Source organism: Laetiporus sulphureus, assembly GCF_001632365.1.
Source record: "Laetiporus sulphureus 93-53 unplaced genomic scaffold LAESUscaffold_78, whole genome shotgun sequence".
Taxonomy (NCBI): domain Eukaryota; kingdom Fungi; phylum Basidiomycota; class Agaricomycetes; order Polyporales; family Laetiporaceae; genus Laetiporus; species Laetiporus sulphureus.
This window is the reverse complement of record NW_024468587.1, coordinates 1-18,920: the sequence shown is the minus strand read 5'-3', so window position 1 is coordinate 18,920 and position 18,920 is coordinate 1. Positions and strand designations below refer to the sequence as shown.

General features: G+C 53.5%; 6 protein-coding genes across 6 annotated transcripts; 4 read left to right on the top strand and 2 right to left on the bottom strand.

Annotated features, from left to right (window-relative positions):
• Window positions 1-1,709: 1,709 nt before the first annotated feature.
• On the top strand, window positions 1,710-2,587 carry LAESUDRAFT_534923 (uncharacterized protein). Its single transcript, XM_040902848.1, has one exon. The coding sequence runs from the start codon at window positions 1,825-1,827 to the stop codon at window positions 2,548-2,550; it is 726 nt and encodes a 241-aa protein (XP_040758299.1). The 5' UTR covers window positions 1,710-1,824; the 3' UTR covers window positions 2,551-2,587.
• On the top strand, window positions 2,366-4,667 carry LAESUDRAFT_534897 (FAD/NAD(P)-binding domain-containing protein). Its single transcript, XM_040902847.1, has 9 exons — window positions 2,366-2,575; window positions 2,633-2,838; window positions 2,894-2,962; window positions 3,012-3,418; window positions 3,471-3,488; window positions 3,547-3,720; window positions 3,776-3,865; window positions 3,927-3,977; window positions 4,047-4,667. Exons 1-9 carry the CDS (start codon window positions 2,547-2,549, stop codon window positions 4,359-4,361), a joined length of 1,359 nt encoding a protein of 452 aa, XP_040758298.1. The 5' UTR covers window positions 2,366-2,546; the 3' UTR covers window positions 4,362-4,667.
• Window positions 4,668-8,110: 3,443 nt separating this feature from the next.
• On the bottom strand, window positions 8,111-8,894 carry LAESUDRAFT_732140 (uncharacterized protein). Its single transcript, XM_040910180.1, has 3 exons — window positions 8,674-8,894; window positions 8,305-8,600; window positions 8,111-8,226 (listed from the first exon to the last, which is right to left on the bottom strand). Exons 1-3 carry the CDS (start codon window positions 8,729-8,731, stop codon window positions 8,209-8,211), a joined length of 372 nt encoding a protein of 123 aa, XP_040758297.1. The 5' UTR covers window positions 8,732-8,894; the 3' UTR covers window positions 8,111-8,208.
• A 1,582-nt stretch (window positions 8,895-10,476) lies between these two features.
• Window positions 10,477-11,179, bottom strand: LAESUDRAFT_718051 (uncharacterized protein; the record flags this gene model as incomplete). Its single annotated transcript, XM_040907388.1, has 2 exons — window positions 10,477-10,520; window positions 10,801-11,179. 2 exons carry the CDS (start codon window positions 11,177-11,179, stop codon window positions 10,477-10,479), a joined length of 423 nt encoding a protein of 140 aa, XP_040758296.1.
• A 654-nt stretch (window positions 11,180-11,833) lies between these two features.
• Window positions 11,834-12,983, top strand: LAESUDRAFT_816445 (uncharacterized protein). Its single transcript, XM_040914777.1, has 3 exons — window positions 11,834-12,086; window positions 12,144-12,556; window positions 12,613-12,983. Exons 1-3 carry the CDS (start codon window positions 11,948-11,950, stop codon window positions 12,646-12,648), a joined length of 588 nt encoding a protein of 195 aa, XP_040758295.1. The 5' UTR covers window positions 11,834-11,947; the 3' UTR covers window positions 12,649-12,983.
• A 26-nt stretch (window positions 12,984-13,009) lies between these two features.
• LAESUDRAFT_764471 (uncharacterized protein) lies at window positions 13,010-15,623 on the top strand (the record flags this gene model as incomplete). The annotated part of the gene is made up of 4 exons (XM_040913440.1): window positions 13,010-13,159; window positions 13,212-13,400; window positions 13,456-15,134; window positions 15,212-15,623. 4 exons carry the CDS (start codon window positions 13,010-13,012, stop codon window positions 15,621-15,623), a joined length of 2,430 nt encoding a protein of 809 aa, XP_040758294.1.
• Window positions 15,624-18,920: the final 3,297 nt, after the last annotated feature.

Here is an 18,920-nt window from a genome sequence, read left to right as displayed (position 1 = left end):
GTCTCATCGGGCCTGTCTGTCAAAGGTCGGTCGGTCTCCATGTCTCCAGAGCCTTCCTCCGGCATCTTGACTCAGGTGAGGCAGCAGAGGTTGGGGGAAGAGCGGGTGGTCCAGGTCAGTTGGAGCGGTGGAGCAAGAGCGGTAAAGTGACAGAGCCTTCGACGCCTAGACAGACGAGACGGTAACTCACCACCAGCACGTCCATCGTCGCACATTTTATACCCGCTCGTGGTGTCCGGCGCAGGCTACGATGGGCAGATCGCAGGTAATCCGGGTTCCTCGCGCATATCGATGGGTGCAGAAGTCAAGCCCTGCTTCTGCCGACAGGACCGGACGCGGGAGGGCTCGAGCTCGCAGCGAGTTCGCCTAGGTCGCATTCACGAATCACCCGGCTGCACCGCACGACACACACGCGCAAGAGCCAATCGCAGACGGCTCTGCGTTTGGTGTTTTTCGTATTTCGTACTACGTCGGCAAGCAGGCAGATGCATCGGGTCGCTGTCCGATCCCTTCGTGCGAGACGGGCGGGCGGGGAGGATCGAAGCGGACGTATTGTGCCTGCAGGGCAGTCTGAGGAGGTGTGTGCGTGCGTGCGTCGATTTGGTAATATGCCACAATACAAGCAGGGTCGCGCACGATGCTTCTCCGACCCACGCTTCGTCCTCCTGGCGTGCTTTGACTTTTACCTGTTATGCCTCCTCCGTTCGGCACCAAGCCTTTATCGGCGGTAAGGCGGCTCCTGGCAAACGGTCGATGGCGGCCGTCGTGAAAGTGTGTTCAAGAATGAGCGGTTGCAGGCGGTGACACCTCCGTAATGGGCGGCAAGTGACCATTGGACAGACCTTGTGTCTTTTCGCGCGCCTGGCTCCCACTATCCATTTCGTAATCCCTGAAGGTTCGAGGACCCGCCCAGTGTGTGGAACGCCGTCTATGAAGTGACAAGCCAGATTGCTGCGGTCTTTAATTTTCCGCGGGCTGTACGGCAGCAGTGCCGTGGACAGCCGGGCTGAGGGTCCCAGTTTCCTTGATGGATACCGTTGCATGAGCGAATTCAACGGGAGGCTGTCGTCATGAACGTTGATTACCATTGTCCTTATGACATAGTATCCCTCAAGCGCATAGATTCATTACAAATCGGCATCTGGAATTTCCAGCACAAAATAGGAATGGCCTTTTAGACATGCTATTCCCTACTACGACTAGCTGTAAGCTGGCATATTATGTCCAAATGTCCCGTCTGCCGTGGCTAGCGGATCCTCCCCGCTCAAAGCCCACAGAGAAGCCTATCACACGCAACCACACACGTTTCCTCATCGAAATGAATGAATATACTCGTGTCCTGCGAACATGCCGATTTTCACGGGAAGGCGTGTCGGAACCTGTCGGAACTCTGTGGGTCTCTCGCACGGCCCGTGTAGCGAAGCGGCGGGGGGAGAATGGGCTTGCTTATTTGTAGTGAGAAGGAGCCGAAGCCCCAGTTGGAATGTGAGTTGCCGATTCGTACGGTGTTCGACGATATCGATCCGTCAAAACCGTGGCCTCGCGCAGATTGTGATCTGGAAGAGATTTCCTTGGCTGGCTGTGGCCCTGGCATGCCTGGGCAGCCGTTCCTTAATCGTCAAGCAGCCATACGGCCCTGACTGGGTTCGCGATGAGCTTAGCAACTTCGCTATTCAACGAATGAGAAGTTGTTATGACATGGTGTGAACACCGCTGTGAAATATCCGCCAATGACGTCGAACGCTCGATAATCACGTCTTTCGTGAGTGTAACACGCAAGTCACCGTTGTGGTATTCGCGGGTCTGGTGCGAGAGGATACGAGAATGTTGCCGAAAAAGCGGGCGGATCGGCTGGGATTCGATCCGAACGCGTGGCGCCGCGCGCCCATCACGCGCAACAGCGACGGGGCCGTGCAGCTGCGCACATTATTTGTCGTCGGAGTTGGAGGCAGTTGTGTATTCAATCTCAGATTAGCTTGTTCTGTTGATCGCACCGGGCGGCTTCCAGAACAGATGCGCCGTCTGCACACGGGCAAGGGGCAGCGGAAGATTCCAGACGGGATATCGATGGACCAAGTCCGTGTCCCTCGCACTCCTAACCCAACGGCCCGCCGCACAGGGAAACATTCGCCCGACGTTGCGACAATCCGCTTCCGTTCTCGTCGCACACCACCCCGGCTCATTCGTCCTTCTTGGGCGTCCCTCCGCACGCGCCTCCGCCAGTTGACGTTTACTGACCCGATTCCCCAGGCAGGGTTGCACACACTCCCATCCCGCACCTCGTCCTTTGTTCCGCCGCGCCAGACGTCCAGGTCTCTTGACCAGAGTGTTTCGCGAAATGATCGCTCCCACGCTCATGCTGCATGCTTTGGGCCCGCAGATGCGGCTAGACGTAAACGAAGGTGGAACAATCTATCTCCAGCCTACAACGTCATTCGCATCCTTAAAATGTCCAGACATCCGCTGCAGCTCCCTTCGTTTCTCCGTCCCTTTCTCCCGCACAACCTTGCGAGCTCAGGATCAACTTCAAACATCTCAGAATTGCCATGAGCCGCAAGCTCACAATCGCCATCTGGTATGTGTGGCCTCTAGCATCCGCTCCTCAGTCTCCTGACTCCTCCTTATTACCCAGTGGAGGCGGTGTGGGAGGACTGACATGCGCCGTCGCATTGTCCCGCAACAATAACATTCAGGTTGATATATACGAAGCCGCGAGCAGGTTCGCCGAAATCGGGGCCGGCATCGGCGTCTGGCCTCGCGGCATGCGAGTCCTGCAGGCGTTGGGCCTTGATCGCGAGCTCGCGAACGTCGCCATCGTCGACCCGGAAGAGAGACAGAGTACGCCGCCTTGTCCGCCTTGTCTCGGGCTCCCCCAGAATCATACGCCCCACAGAAGTTGTCTTTGAGTTCCGTAAAGGCGACCAGGCCGAAGGCCAGAGCTTCTACACGCTCAAGACTCCCGGTAGGCTCTCCCCTGCTCCAACGCGTCTCATGCCTGACCACTGCCTCAGGCGGCCTCACCACCTTCCACCGCCCCGACTTCCAGTCCGTCCTCCTCCGACACGTCCCGCCCTCATGTCGCACACACACCAACAAGCGCCTCGTCTCATACACCCAACCACCACCAAACAGCAGACATCCCACCCCCTCCCCCATCACGCTCCACTTCCAGGACGGCACCACCGCGACATGCGACCTGCTAATCGGTGCCGACGGCGTCAGATCGTCGGTGCGCGCCACGCTCGTGCGCGAGCTGGCGGGCGCGGCGATGGCCGAGGGACGCGCGCGGGAAGCGGAAGAGCTCCGACATGCTGATAAAGCCCTGTGGAGTGGGATCTGTGCGTATAGGGCAACGATACCGTCTGATGCTCTGCGAGCGCGGATACCCGGGCATCGGGCGCTCAGAGAGCCTCTAGTGGTGAGTGCTTCTCCACGACTTGGCTAAATTTGGAACTCATGCGTTCGTTCAGTATTTTGGAAAGGATACGGTGAGGCGGCATATCCGTTGGAAGCGTGTTGTCTGATTTACTTACCGCCGCAACTAAGCAACTCACAGTCTACCCCGTCGCCCGAGGAAAGATCATCAACTTTGCCGCCTTTAGGGCACAATATAGTCGAGAAAACACCACGCTAGACGCGCCGTACATCGAAGAAGTGCCCAAGGAAGCCCTCCTGCACGAGTTTCGCAAATGGGAGCCAGAAGTGCAGGCACTCTTCCAGGTCAGCAGCGCCTCAGCCCTTCGAGTCCGCGAGCGCACACTCATCGACTCCGCAGTGCGTCCCAAAGTATAGCCGATGGGCGATCCACGTCACGCCGCGGCTGCCGACATTTGTTTCTGGGCGAGTCGCCCTGCTTGGAGACGCGGTTAGTGCAGCAATGTCACTTTTGAAGTGGTTGGTATGACACTGACGGCATTTTGGTTCAGGCGCACGCGATGCTGCCCTTCCAGGGAACCGGCGCCGGCCAGGCCATCGAGGCGAGTCTGCCTACGTCCTTCTAGCTGCGCTGTTGCCTAACGGGTACACCTTTTTATTCGCGATTGTAGGATGGATACCTGCTCGCGGCGTTGCTCATCCATCCGCGCACGACGCTCTCGAATCTGGCGCAGGTGCTGCATATATACGACGCGGTCCGCCGGCCGGTCGCCCAGCGCGCCGCAGCGAAGGCGCGCGAGGCCAGCATGCTCTACACGCTCAACTACCCCGGCCTCACGCCGGACCACATAGAAAATGGCCACGCCGCGGAGACACTGGGCGCGATCGCTGATAGGATCCGCGAGAATTGGGTGTGGCAGTGGGAGACGACGCTGGACGATGACGTGAATCGGGCCATTCGTATGCTGGAGGCGAGTTGCCAGTGATGCTGCGTGGGCCGAGTCTTTGTCTACACATCCCTACCTGTGCTCCGAGGGCCTCTCGCGCCGCGCGGCTGTGGCGGCGTACGCGAGCCGGCTAGGACCCGTTTTTGCAGATGTCCTGCTGACGAGGAAGAACTGCCGATATCCTGTCTCCGACGCGCTATACCTTGGTCCGGTGTGATACCACTGTTTTGGCCTTATGTTGTCCTTTTACGCTGCTGATGATTGATTACGATGGATTAGCTGGTCGTGTCGCTGCGCTGGCAGGTGCGTGATGGTGAGCGCCGTCGTCATGGTCGGCAGTACCTGGGCAGGCAACATGGCCCCGGATATAGTACGGGTTTGAAGGCGGATTGGCAACGCATCTTGGATTCATGCTACCGGAATTGCGGCTGCGCTGGCGGGTGACGAAGCCACTGATTTGACGGGTGAGCGCTGAGCCGACACTATGCGGAATGCGGCCTCGGATACAGTACAATTTTGAAGACGGGTTGGCAACGCATCTTGGATTCATGCTACCGGAATTCCGACCAGTGCGTTGGCAGGTTGCGAAGATGCCGATTTTGACGGGGGAGCCGATAGAATGCGGAGGTGACGATGATCGAATGCCATTCATCAAATAGCATCCTCTGACTGCGATGGTACGATACAACGTGGCCGCCAGCTGATGGTTTCCCTTGATGGATCTCCTCCGATTGAGTTCTCCGACGTTGACGGCGGCGCAGATCTGAGGCTGCACGGGCTGTCAAGAGTGGCATGGAATCGATGGGCAAACGTCGTCGAATCTAACGGCGGCGTCACCGCCTTAACGTTTAGGGTGGCGTTGACACGAAGCATTGGGGAACCTGACACTTCCTCCGGCACGGGTCCGTTAGGCGCGGATTTTAATTTCCGATATGTTAGGAGGAGGATGTAGTGCACTTCTGGTTGTCGCCGCCGCCTTGGACCGAGTTGTGGCGCGGCGATCATCAGGTGTGCTGCGTATCCGTCTGAGCATTCTGGGGTCTCATGGTTTTTGCTCATGGTTCTGTTGTGAAGCACCGTTTTATCGATCGTTATCTTGAATGGGCGTTCATTGGACGAACAGCTCTTTTTGTTCAAATTTCTTTCCGTGACTTGAGGAGCGGAGGCCCGACTGACGTTGACATACGACACGTGGCTCTGCTGTTTGAAGTATAACTTGGATTCGGAGTCGCAGAACGTCCAGATGTTGCTCTGAACACAGCAACGATGAGCAGAACTTTGTAGAAATTTTTGAACGGCAAAAGCTGCGCGGAATGTTTCTCGTCTGAAGTTCAAGTCGAGTGGCTGGTGGGACACGCATCAGCTTCCGCCACTGTCAATCTAACGTGATCGAGATACCTTTTCGGGTAGACCAATGTTGAACATCAACCCTCCTTTTTACTCGTCCACCGCCTACACTATCGATAGCGTCTCCATATTCCCTCTCGTTTTGTCAAAGTTCATGTCATGGCGCACATACTATCTGTCCTCCTAATGTACGGCGTATTACTCACACTTCGCCAGGTTGCGGGCAGCAGAGAACTGTTGGCAACAATCTCCGTGCTGGGCACGGCGTTCACCATCCGCCTTGGCTGTACTTCTTTCCTTGAGATCCTTCGAACGACAAAGGATGCGGCTGGCGGGCTTCTTGGCTGTCGCCAGGATCTAGAACGTTGCTCTTCGTTGAATAGATACTTCCGCACTGCGATACCGGCTTCTGGAAATTCTGACGCGAATGCTGCGAGAGTCGGCCTGTACGAGGTATGGAGTCTGCGAGCGACTGGGGAACTCAACCGCTCATTTCCTCGAAGCTGCTCTTGCATCCCATACGTACGAGGCTCCTGCGCTTCTGTCCTGCTGGTCGCCCAGAACATCTTGGCTCTAGCGAGCAAGACCTCAAGGACGGTTATCTCAATGTCGTCAGGATTGCTCATGAAGGTCTACCTGACTTGGTACCGCCTGGTTCACTTGACGTGGTTCTCTACTCTCGCTGCTGGGCTCTTTCGGTGTATGTTCCTTTGTCTGACATTTTCCGGGGTTGCTCTGGCCAAGTCGTCGATGTCCATGCACCTGCTGGCGATACTCAAACTGAGGTGATTCCCCACAAGAAATGCTCCGCCTGTTTCCCCAAGGTTGCGGTCGATGCCCCTCTCGAGCTGTCTCGCGCATTTATCTCACTGGTCTCGGCTGCCGAAGAGGCTCAGAAGGCGGCTGGAATGGTCACAGACAAGGACACCAATAATACTCCATGTTACCAGAAACGCAGTGGGCAGGCTGAAAAGACGGGATACTCCAAGACTAGTAAGATGGAACCGAACATTGTCACTCGTGATGGGCCACGATTTACCATAGCAAAGGTTCCTCTTCGCCGCCTCCTCCTCCAGCAGATACGGTCCAATACTAGAACTCACAGGCAAGGGACCGGCAAGCCTCCCGTCCGTATTCCGTCCCCAGTGTCTCCGGCCGCCGCTAAAGTGCCCCCGACTGTCGAACCAAAGAGCTTGAAGGTTGCCAGCCCTCTGGCGCCTCGTACCCCTAGAGGACCCTACGCTGCCGACTTGAAGAGGCTCAGAGCCAAGGTGGAGCTTTGGAAGGCCGAGCTCAAGTCCCAGCCACTGTTGAATCGCGAGAGCAAGAGTGCTGTGCAGAACGCGACTTTTCTTGCTCCTTCTGTGCAGCCCGAATCAGTCTTGAAGATGGGGAGCAATGATGCGGTGAAGAAGGTAACTGGTCGCGCCATTCCGGAGCCCAATATTAGGGAGCTCCATCTCCTTTGTTCGAACCCGGACGCGTCAATAGTCGGAAGCATGATTGCTGCGAAGAAGAAGGCGATGAGGCGCGCGGCTGGACGTAGGTCTCCCGAAAAGAAACGGAAACGCAAGAAAGCTCAACGCAGCTCATGTGGCCTGGTGGATCCTCAGACAACCGTCCTGTGACTTCGAGATTGGCTTCTGTTGGATCTCGCTGTGAACCTCGAGCGGCTTCGCTGAATGTGTGCGCGGATCGGTGCCAACGAGCAAATTGGGAGACGTCACATGGAGTGTATGCACGAATAGCGGATGTATCTCAATACGATTCGAGGCGAAGCGAGCTGGAGTGGTATATCAATGTGTCTGTGAATAACCGACATCTCACATCCCGACATTGTACCATTTTTGTCCATCATCCGCATACTACATCCACGCAAGGTGTCTCTTGATGTCTGCCTGACAGTGTTGCATATGTTGGATTCTTGTGCGACCAAATTTCGTCGACATCGATGAACATTTGAACATCCATAACGACGGAGTCCTCCGAGGTGCTACGCGTCAGTCGGGCGTGCTGAAGATCATGTGACCGCGTTCGCGATAGGATACGACTTTTGCAGCCATATGCCCCGTTTAGGTAACCGTATGTCCCAGGAAGGCAATTAACTACAATGTATTAGCCATTAATAACATAGACGAATGGTCTGTGTAATCCGACGCGCGTCAGTCTGCGGCAGTACGTCCACTCGTCCAACTCATTCTCTTCTTTACATGTTCCGCTCTCGCCGGAATCAGTGCTTGTTCGGCGATGCGCGACGTTTTCATTCGGTCGGACCACGGCCATGCATATTGAAGCACGGAAATGCGCTTCATCGTCCCCTAAATGTCCGATGCTTGGGGTGCATGTGTAGGTATTGGTGATGAATTGCTGGGTGAAGTCCATGGTATTCTGATCCTTGACTGGAATGAGGATCATTGGGTGTTGGTAACAGAACAGAATAGCCGGTTGGGAGAGATAGATTGAAGAGGGGTAGATTATGATCATATTTGTGGAGATTGCGAATGCCGTGCTGATGCTCCCGCGCAGCACAATTTCGAGCCTACTGCACATGAGCGGGCTGTGGGTGCACAGGATTCTGTGTATCAGCATTTTCAGGACCGACCAGGTTTTCACTGGAAACGTTGAACAAGCTCACCTGTGCGTCTGCTCCTGGCTTTGGGACGGCCCCACGTCCCGCTGTACTGTCCGCAGGGTACGCTGGCGAAGGGCCGCCATACGTATACACAGGCGGTCCTTCATGCCTCAGCCTCCGCCATCCAGGCCATGGGCGATACATCCAGGGCCGGCTGATGACAGGATACAGTGGCTCGGTGCCGTATATAATCGGAGAGCCGTGTACGGGCCCCGGCCCAGTTATTGGACGACGGCGACAATCGCGCATGAAGGCGTAAATGAAAAATGCGAGTAAGATCAAGCAGAATATGACGACGCCTGATGAGGAGTGAAGGAAGGGTCCATCAGCGACGCACCTTGCGAGGGGGTCGTGCGAGAAGATTTGGCGTACCTACTACAATCCCTGCAATGGCGCCGCCAGAGAGGTGATGATGATGGTCATAATGCATCATAGTCGTCAGCGTTGAGTGTGCCGACGAAAGAAATCGTGCAGCCGAAGTGTTTAGAGCTTAGGGAGAACCGAAGTGCCGTACAGCGATCCTGAAGTGATGGTTTATGAGCTCAGCTTAAGTCCCATTTTGGATTTCGGAACAACATCATGCTTGCAAGGCGAGATCGCTCCAGCTAAGCGATCCGAGAGTCAGCTCGATCAAGCAGTGACGGCATTTGTACAGCACCGTCAAATCCGGAATTTAGAGGCTGTGCTGGTCTAGATGAGACTGGACCATGCCAGCTGCAGGTTAGGATTGCTGAAGCTCTCATTGAGCGTCCATGGTCATTGACAATGTTTCGATGCGAGTGCTATGCAGAAGTGGCTAAGCCGGCAGCAGAGCTAGTGAGGAAACGACCCTCGGACTCTTAACGTGATCGTTCAAATGATGTCGATCATTCATTAATCAATGATATATGGGCCGGGACGGTATATAGGCTTCGATGGCTAAACTGCGCTTGTAGCCAGCGATTAGGACGTCTTACATCTCAAGTATCTAAGCATCCAACGCATTAGAGTTCTCAAGGTCAAGTCTTCAAAGCTTCAAGGCCAAATATTTTGTTGCGAATTTCGCAGACGCCCCTTGCGATCGGAACCAAGCATCGCACGCTGGGTGATTCGTGTCGCCCCACGGGGATCGGCGGTCCAGGCCACAATGATCGTTCTTGAGCATTTACAAGGACCTTGATGTGGTCACCCTCAGTGATCCGCTCTAGAACGTTCCGTGTAACCTCCGAGGTGGGCGTTCCTTTTTTGATACTGAAGACTTCAGATGCAAGCATTGTCGCAGACGAAGACGTGCAATTTCATGTGCATTTGAAGGAGGACTTCAACATAGCTGGGAAAACGAATTCCATTAGATTTGGCGATTGAATAGTGAAACACATGTCGCGAAGCGAGTCAACTTTCAAAGGAGGCATAAGCCATCATTCAGAACCGTCTTGAGAAATATGAGACGTACCGAACGATTACAGAGGCTTCAATGACGTAGCAAGGCATTAATGGCTTTCCCGCCTCCAGCGCTCGGAGAGAGGTAGGCTAGCGATCATGCCGTACGTACAACTGCCGGGTACGTTTGCCACTGTTCTCTTCCTGCCATCCCCGCCCGAGGACTTGTCGCATCGCTATGCATCGCCTCCATGCCTGCGGCCGCGCCCACACCCGCAGCGGCGCCAAGGCCCAGTCCTATTCCGAAGGCGGGACATGACCAGCAGCATGGCCAGCAAAATGGCCAGAAACACGGAAAGCAGAATGGCATGAGGGTTGATTGATTGATTGTTCGGTGTGTTACGGTATAAGAGTATAAGTCTAATAGCAGAATAAAAATGTTTAACCATAATGGATACAGGCTATTAGACCAGAGCGACAACGCTTACTTTATGAGGCTTCGGATGTTAGTATCCAAGGGTGATAGACTTGAACCGCATTTGCTTGAAACAGGAAACCAGGTCGAGGATATATATGCGTCAGCTTGGCTTGGTCTGGAACTGACCACCAACTCCAAGAGAGGCTGGGCTCCAACGTATGACGGAGCATAGGCCGCGCATCGTGACTCCACTATTCATCCAAGAACGGCTGCAGGAAAGTCCTGACAGAAAAATGTCACAATCAGCTCCCAAGCGTTAAGACCACAGGAGAAAGGCCCACTCCACATCAATCGTAAACGGGCCCTGAATATTCATTCTCTCGTGAGCTGACATGTTATCATTCTCTGGCGTTCTTCGTTTTGCGCACACTATGGGCATGCACTGCACAGGGCGGGGCCATTCTGACAATCTCTCTACACCGAGAGGGTACAGGATCACATAGTAGATGGTATAGTAAGCCACAACAATTCTATGCTGTGAAAACTGAAAAATGTCCTGGTTGACGATGTATCGTGTGGGAATGTCACAGGAAGGGTATCGTCGTGAATGGGAAAAAAAAGGAAATAGGCATATACAGTCCAAAGGACGGGTGTATCAGCGTGAACTGCAGCCAGGATGCACGATGAGCACGAAAACGATGGCAGAAGATGACCTAGCGCACCGGATCGCAGACCGCGCAATCGCAGCTTAGCAGCGCCCACCGCCAAACCCTCCACCTCCCCCTCTTCCAGGACCACCGCCTCCCCCTCCATGATGTCCGCCGCCGAATCCTCCGCCTCCCCCTTCATGGCGTCCACCGCCGAATCCTCCGCCTCCCCCTTCATGGCGTCCACCGCCGAATCCTCCGCCTCCCCCTTCATGGCGTCCACCGCCGAATCCGCCGCCTGGCCCTCCACCGAATCCTCCTCCTGGACCGCCAAATCCTCCGCCTTGACCTCCAAATCCTCCGCCTTGACCCCCACCATATTCATTGCCGTAGCCTCCTTGGCCTCCGCCGTAACCTCCTTGGCCTCCTCCATATCCTCCTTGGCCTCCTCCATATCCTCCTTGGCCTCCGCCGTACGACGAACGGCCGAAGGGCAAACAACTTCTGATTGCTCCGAAGCACATGGTATAGGGTGTGCTATTGTCAAGGTCTTGGAGCGAAGGTTAGTTTGAGCAAAGATAAGGAGCTGATCTTACTCACAAAATCCTTCAGAAAAAATGTACAACCAGAGGACTGGAAAATGTTTATGGACACAACAACTTCAGGATAATGCGATAGAGTTACTGAAGACCGCAGCCACAGGTTAAATAGCCTGCCTTTGGCTGAGTGCAAATTCGCGAGGTCGGCAGGCCAGGGCATGGCACTACTGTGCGCAGCAGTTAGAGCTGTGAGCCTAGATGTGGGGCGTCGGGAACGAGCGGATGGCAGAGCATAAGCCCGGCGCAGCCTCATTGAGTCGGCACTATTGGCGGGACAAGCAAACACTGCGATAATAAGAGCGAAAGCATCCTCTAGATAGAAATAACGAGCGAAAGAGCGCGCTCGCTGCGATTTGAAGGTTGCTCAGCGCCGGCTGCAGTTCGCAAGCGACAGTGACATGATGTGACAAATATCACACTGTGACATCACATCTGGTTCCGGTGCGGGAATGACGCGGGCGCTTGGTCCGTCGAGCCGTCCAGCCGGGTCTGGCGCATCCCTGCGTTTTGCTCCGGCCTTATATCCCCCTGAGGCCCCCACTTTACCTGGCTCATCAACCAACTTCCATCTACTCATTTACGAACACAGTTTACGACTAATTTCAACATCCAACCATTCAACAATGTCGCACATTACAAGCAGCTCAGCCCGAGCTGTCGTACTGCTATCATTGGCTTTGTTAGCCTCTGCTCAGATTGACGGAGGGTACTACGATGACGGAGGTTCTGTTACAGCGCGAGCGATAGCAGGCATCATTGTCGGTGAGCACAGTCCACCCGATATATGCAATCACTCGCCCTGACTCTTTATGTACTCAGGCATCATTATCGCATTACTCGTATTGATCGTCTGCAGTCTATTCTATCGCAGACGTAGACAAGTAATGTCGCTCCCCATCGAGCAGCGGCCTGTGCAAACCGGCGGCTACAACTACTTCTTCAGCCGCCCCGTACGCCCGCGGGATGACTCGTACCTGGGTGATAACAATCCCCCGCCGCCTACAGTTCCAGGCTACCAACCCCCCATTTATGAGCCGCCTCCGCCTTATCAACCTAAGAACACCTTCCAGGGCGAGACAACAGAGGCGACTCCTACGCAGCCTGAGGTCCCACCGCCGCCGGCAGAAGATGCGGGAGAAAACACCCATTATCCCCCCGGAGAGTACCCTCCTCCTCCGGGCACGCCGCCGCCGCCTCCGGAAACGCCGCCTCCTGCCCACGTTAGTGACAATGTGAGTAGAGTATGTTTGGCTTGCTCATATACGACGTCTGACTGAGCGTTTTGCAGAGCTCACGCTTCGGGTGGTTTAGGGGACGCCAATAGGCGCATGCCATTGAATTACCCAAACTTTCAGTGTTTTGTCATTGATATCCATCTTGCCATGATGTTTGTGCCACGACTTTGTGCTTCCTCGTATACGATACCACAGTGCTTAGATCAGCACGACATTGCATGTACATTGTAGCCAGTAGTCGTCTGTCCTTCACGCCTTGTACCCAAATGTTAATCTACTCTCCAATTAATCCGTGGTCTTACTCTTATTAGCTGCCTACCATTTGGTTCACTTGCAGGGTCACTGCTCGTGTAGCTGCTAGAGGCTTTAATGAGTCGGTGGCTGTAGCGCTAGTCCAATTAGGAAGGTCACTACTTTCGAACCGAACATGACAGCGTCTTTTCACTTTCTATGTCCTCAATGTTCGACGCAATCACATCCCTACTCCGTCTGTCCATATCAATCTCGATAAACTGGAAGTCCGTATTAGCGCAGGTCGTGAGCCTCATTGCTGTTTTAGCAGCTTGGTCGTTCGCATCCTCGTTGGAAGAATGGTCGGAGGTAGCTATGCACAATTGAACTTACGGCCCGTGTTTCACTGACCGACCACCAGGGCATACCTCTGATGGAATGCAGGGCGTGGAGTAGATTTGTCTGGTTAGCGTTTGAGCTTGCTGTCTCTGCGCTCCGGGCGAGCCTGCTTCCTCTGGCTTTGTGTCCCATTGGCTGGTGCAACAGACCCTTCAAGTCCATACTGCTGAGGGTCGAGGCGTGGTGCGACGCGCTCCGTCCCAGTGTAATGGTAAGCCGTTTTGACGCGCGAACCCTTCGAACGTCAATTTACTTGCATTCTCCAGGCCGGTCTGTGCCCGCGCGACTTCTGGAACAAGACGAGATATTCAATGCATGATAGCTCCATCCACTTAAACTCCCATAAGGGCGGCTGTATGCAAGACTTTCAAGTCGTCAACATCGACACCCTCTGTGCCTGCTTCCATGCGCTCACTCGAACCGTGCAGACCCTGGAGAACCGTATTTACCTCCTGGAACAGCAGCTCGCGCAGGCGCGTGTAATGGACCATGTCATCACGGGTGAGAAACTGTTGGCAAGGTACAAAGTCTCTCGTATGGAGCAAGAGAAGCGAGCACAAACGGCAATCGCGAAACGCGCAAGCGCCAGTGCAGTGTGTCGTTCGCAGGCTATTCGGAAGCTTCTGGCCTGTGTATTGCTCCTTTGGTGGCGACGATGTCAGCTTAGCTCGCGGCTCGCTTGGACGACGAAAGAACTCTATTCTGCTCAGGATAGCTTGGCAACTTTGACTTGTCGGCATGCCCGACAGATTGATGAGTGCAAGAGACATTCGGCGGAGGTCAAAGCTCTCCACTCTGCTCTGCAGGACGTGAGAAGCAAGCATACGGAATGGATCGCAGTTTGCCGACAAATCCTTGCCATCCGCTTCCAAGAAGTCGACGCGTACTTGCTCACTCGGACATGGTACCGCCAATACTTTTATCGTCTTGTGCTTCTCTGGGCTGCTCTCTGGCGCTTCGCGATGCGTTTTCGGCGAGAGGCGATCATGGAGCGCGCACAGGCGGATGCAGCACGACGAGATGAAGCGATGCTCTTCCTTCGCTTCAGGACCCGCTATCGGACGTCCACTCGGCAGCTTTTGACATGTGTGCTTGTGCTTTGGAGGCTCTCCCGGTACTTGGGTCTGCAGCTGGCTCGGAATCATATCGGCATGCTGGTCCACTTGGTGTCTGGCGAACCTCTAGTGCACGAAGATCCGAGTCTGAGTATGGAGCGACTACTAGCCATCCGAGTCGCCCGCATGCACTCTGCCAACTCTGTGGTAACTGCTCAGCGAGACCGTTTCTGTAAGGCGCTCTGCCAAGCTGAGCAGAATGTGAGAGACCTCGAAGAGGATCAGAGAAATACCGCCGTAGCTCTCGCTCTGCTGTATATGTCAACGATTGGCGGGAATACGATGCGAGTCGTGCGACAGGAGGATGTCTCTCCTGTCTCCCGGGCGGCTCTAGCACCGGCACCTTCGGGAGGAAACCCGCATGATACACTGGAGATGGAGAAGGCCTCTCGCGGGGAACTGACCGAAAAGGAGAAAGCTCTAATCGAGAAGCGGCTGAAGGAAGTCCTGAAGCTGTTCACAGAGACGGAAACGGAGGAAGTGATCTTCTCGCCGTTTGCACCTGACGATGAAGACGAAGATGGCAATGATACTTCTCGCAGTCCTCGGCGGCCTCTGACGTTACTATCAAACACGTTGCAGGACAATGAGTTCAGGTCACCGCTGCTGGGTCCGGGATCCCCGCTGCCTAGTCCAGGTTCACCCGATGTGCCTCTTGCAGAATTGGTCAAGGAACGTCTCCAAAGGTATCAGCTACGGAACAGCCTGCTGCCTGCTATGCCTCGTGGCGCGCAGCTCAACGCAGAGAAGCTGTTGTCGATCTTATCGCCTCATGGCATAAGCCTGACACCGTCTTCGAGTATGGATACCTTGAGAGACATTACGAACCAGTGAGTGTAGAGTAACTTCAGAAACTCCGTGGTGGTTCCGCGCAAGGTTGACCATCCTCCTTGATAAACGTTCACAGCTCCGACGCGGTGTTGTCTGACAGCCCCGGGACCCATTACGCCAATCTCTCGCGGTCTGCGTTCTCAGTGCCCCCGTTCGTGCCGAGCTTCCCGGTCTCTGGAGACGAGGCGCACCTTCGAGGGTCGGAGACGTACCCAGACTTTCCGGTGTGCGAAGAAGAGGAGGATGCGGAGGAGTTCGAAGACTTCGCGGAGATACTCGAAGACCTGCCAGAGGAGGCGGTGCCCTTTGCCCCGAGTGCAGCGTACTACTGCGATCACACGAAACAATTTGCCTCTGACGACGACAGTGATGAAGACCATAGCTCGGTGAAAGCGAAGACGTCCTTCGCTCCTCCATCTGCCGCACCTGCGACACAACTCGTCAGTCAGTCAAGACCTTCGCCAATCGGTGTCATCCGCAGGATGTAATGCTGGGGTGTCTTGTACCGTCGAATGGTTGTGTATGCGTGAGCGCGATGGAATGGCTATGGCGGACAATGTCTTTTCTCACAACTATCTGGGTGTGTTGTTCGGCGTTTTACGTACTATGTGCGTGGTGGTTCTATTCTATCATCTGCATCGTACCTGTACTATTATGGATAAATTAGTTCTGTGAATTAATGTATGGCACAACCTTCGTCTACATTCTATACATCTATTTCCCAAGTCAATGCGGATGGTTCGAATGGCACAGAAGAGATGTGCGAAAGACACCACAGGTCTGTATGCGACATGACCCATGGAAACTGGCGCGACACATTGATAACCCAACAAAGACAGACTAGTCTGGAATCTCGATAATTCTCATAATCCTGTACCGTACCCATGTGTTTGCGCAAGGCTATAGGAAAATGGCAAGGAAAATCGACCGAAAGCGAATATTTTCACATAACACCACACGGCAGTCGTGTAGGAGCTGACAAACGTGAGTACGATTTAGTGAAAGGTTCTTATGACTAGCCGTTTTCTCCTTCTGGACTCGGAAAGCCGTGATACATGCAACGATGTATCGGCTCCCGGGTCAATGGAGAATCACCATACGTCTTGATGGATGCCCATGATGATATGAAGAGCGATATTGACGCTGTTTGGGCCGCTGTGGCTCGTAGTTGACCATATGCCGGCAATCAATCCGCATAGCCCCAACTGGAAGTTGCTATGCTCTATAATGTTGAAGGTGGGAGAATCAGCCTGAGGCAATGACGCGTGGGAGTGGCCATAGGATGAACGATACGCAGGGTCACCGAGAGATGATACTGGCGTACGGCTAATCCTTTCTGGATAATGAACGTTTAAGAAATGTCCCGCATAACACATGCCGATGCTCTGATCGTGCCTCAACTCGAAAGCGATGTGAGCATTAAGTTGCTGAGAACTTTAGCGAGCGCTGAGCACAGTAAAGGCCTCCGTGGGCGCCTACACATAAATGCATCCACGAACCGCGCGGACGTGGTCATACCTGTGGCCAGTACACTGAAAGTCCGTCTGATGATCATGACGCACAGCCGGCTCGCAAAGCTCTCGATGAAGACGCCACGCGTGCAGAGACCCTCCACATTGTCATTGAGCGCCCCGTCTCATCAACCAACGTGGAGTACACAGCCTCGATCATTCACTGAAGGAGCTCAGCCGCATACGCATGGCTGCGAGGTAAAAGCTGAATGCAAGTCAGTGTGCACGAGAGCAAGTTGCTGAATACACCTCAAACAACAAAAAACCACAGCACCCAGGATTCCCGTGTGGTCCCCCACCATGGTACTAACTAGGCGGCACTCTGGTTAACTGCGCAGATCGGACGGGATGCGGTGCTTTCAGAGTCCTATGGCCGTGGATGTAAGCACATGTTGTGGAATATCTATATATCGATGGAAGTGGTGTCCTAGTCGCAATCATCTGGCAAGGATATCTGAATCTGCGAGAGGCGTCTAGCAGCTGCTTTTCGACTGCTCGAGTAGGGATCAAGTCTGGCTTGTGATAGATGCGGCTTACCGTAATGCAATAAATTAGGCTCACCGTAACATCGTGACTGCCCATCAATGGCACCTTCAAACACACTGTGCTCTGCAGTGCGCACTTCGTATGTTACTGAATAAGGTGGTAGGGCCGATCACACGATGGTCACGAATTCTGTAGCCGGCACTTCATATTCTGTTTAATATGGGTGTACACGCAATAACGCTTCATATCCATTATCTGCCACGAAATAAATTAGTTTGCCAGGGTCGTTTCGATTCGCGGTTATCGCGCTAGAAATTTGCTATATACGGGCGCTTAGTTCGCCAGCCGGCGCTTTACGAACTATACAGCGGCCGTCTCGTAATAAGATTTGTGCTTTATTGATCCGGCTTTGTCTCCAAAAGAAACATTTCTGCAAGTTAACAGGGGTGACGTGAAAGGGCTTGTCAGTTTTTGAAATCATTTCACGGCAGACATGATGCGATTTATCAATGTGGGAAATTGTGTGTGAATGTCAACTGATTTCTTACACATGCAACATATATTTGCAACCATGGCATTTCATGTTGAAAATGTTTCACTTTGGCTGTGAATGTGCACTATTTGCCATTTAAATGCTAAATTGGCAAAGCTTTGCCACAAATGTAAGACATCAGCTGACATTCCCACACGATTTTCCACATTCATAAATTGCGTCACATCTGCCGTGTTTGATTGTCAGTCATCACCTTAGCATTTAGATGATTTGTGTGCATGCTGATTCCGTTAACCAGCACTTACTTCAGATGCTCGAGAGGATTACAAGGAACTTCGATGTAAGTCGATCGGTAACTGGGGAAAATAGTCTAGCTAGGGGAAGGAGATCATGAGAGTCGAGACATGACAAGCGATGGGGCGATTTCACTGTTATCCTCATATGCTAGTCAAGCTCGAAGTTCAAAGCGATCACCACGCCAAGTTCCATTTCTCATAGCCCAGGGCAGACATGATCCCCCGATCGCTAATTTTCGCGGAGAGCCTTGTGAGCTTCAAATCGACAAGACCCCCTACTGTCATAGTGGAAATACAACATCAGAGGATGTGCAGCTATATCGACACAGCACGACAGGTCCAACTGCTCGCAGGAGCCATATCTTGATTGCTGGTACTGATATGTCAGTACATTCAAGTAGGACCCGGGCAACTCCTATATAGGAGTGTCACAAAATAGCATATTTGAGGGGCCCCAAATCGCGATTTCCTTGTCGCGGATTGCATATTTCAGACCTCGGAGGCCCCAAAAGGCTCTAAAAAGACCCTTATCCTTATCGCAACTTAGCATATTTCGGGACCTGATGGGTGTCGGAGAGCCTCCCGATTTAGGCATGTCCAGGTGGCTAACCACTGGTATTGATCGACAAGGCCCATTGATGCGACAAAGCCACCATGTAGCCATATATTGACATAAAATAAATAATTTCCTGCCTGATAACCATCATGGTGATTTGTGACATCCAAGCCTAATTTCCTGCTACGACTTGTGTAGCTCTCCTTCCCCTGAGTCTCACTTGAATCTCATGAAGCTGTAAGATACAGAATCTGCAGCTTGCTCATCAAGACCTTCTTGTTCTGATCCTAAATGAATCACAAAGAATATTCTATGATGACATTGAATGCATCTGTGGCTTTTTCTTCAAGATGTTACCCCTTGTGATGATGGCATCGACAAACATCAGCTTGATACACACTCAATGTAGCCTCTTTATTATCACAACATCCTTATGTGAGAGT

Bases quoted from the DNA above. Each gene is read 5' to 3' on its own strand.
- LAESUDRAFT_534897 (XM_040902847.1), top strand. From the start codon at position 2,547: ATGAGCCGCAAGCTCACAATCGCCATCTG. The intron at 2,576-2,632 runs GTATGTGTGGCC...CTTATTACCCAG, and splicing joins AAGCTCACAATCGCCATCTG to TGGAGGCGGTGTGGGAGGAC. The intron at 3,978-4,046 runs GCGAGTCTGCCT...TCGCGATTGTAG, and splicing joins GCGCCGGCCAGGCCATCGAG to GATGGATACCTGCTCGCGGC.
- LAESUDRAFT_732140 (XM_040910180.1), bottom strand. From the start codon at position 8,731: ATGCATTATGACCATCATCATCACCTCTCTGGCGGCGCCATTGCAGGG. The intron at 8,601-8,673 runs GTACGCCAAATC...ACTCCTCATCAG, and splicing joins CATTGCAGGGATTGTAGTAG to GCGTCGTCATATTCTGCTTG.
- LAESUDRAFT_534923 (XM_040902848.1), top strand. From the start codon at position 1,825: ATGTTGCCGAAAAAGCGGGCGGATCGGCTGGGATTCGATCCGAACGCG.
- LAESUDRAFT_816445 (XM_040914777.1), top strand. From the start codon at position 11,948: ATGTCGCACATTACAAGCAGCTCAGCCCGAGCTGTCGTACTGCTATCA. The intron at 12,087-12,143 runs GTGAGCACAGTC...TTATGTACTCAG, and splicing joins GATAGCAGGCATCATTGTCG to GCATCATTATCGCATTACTC. The intron at 12,557-12,612 runs GTGAGTAGAGTA...AGCGTTTTGCAG, and splicing joins CTGCCCACGTTAGTGACAAT to AGCTCACGCTTCGGGTGGTT.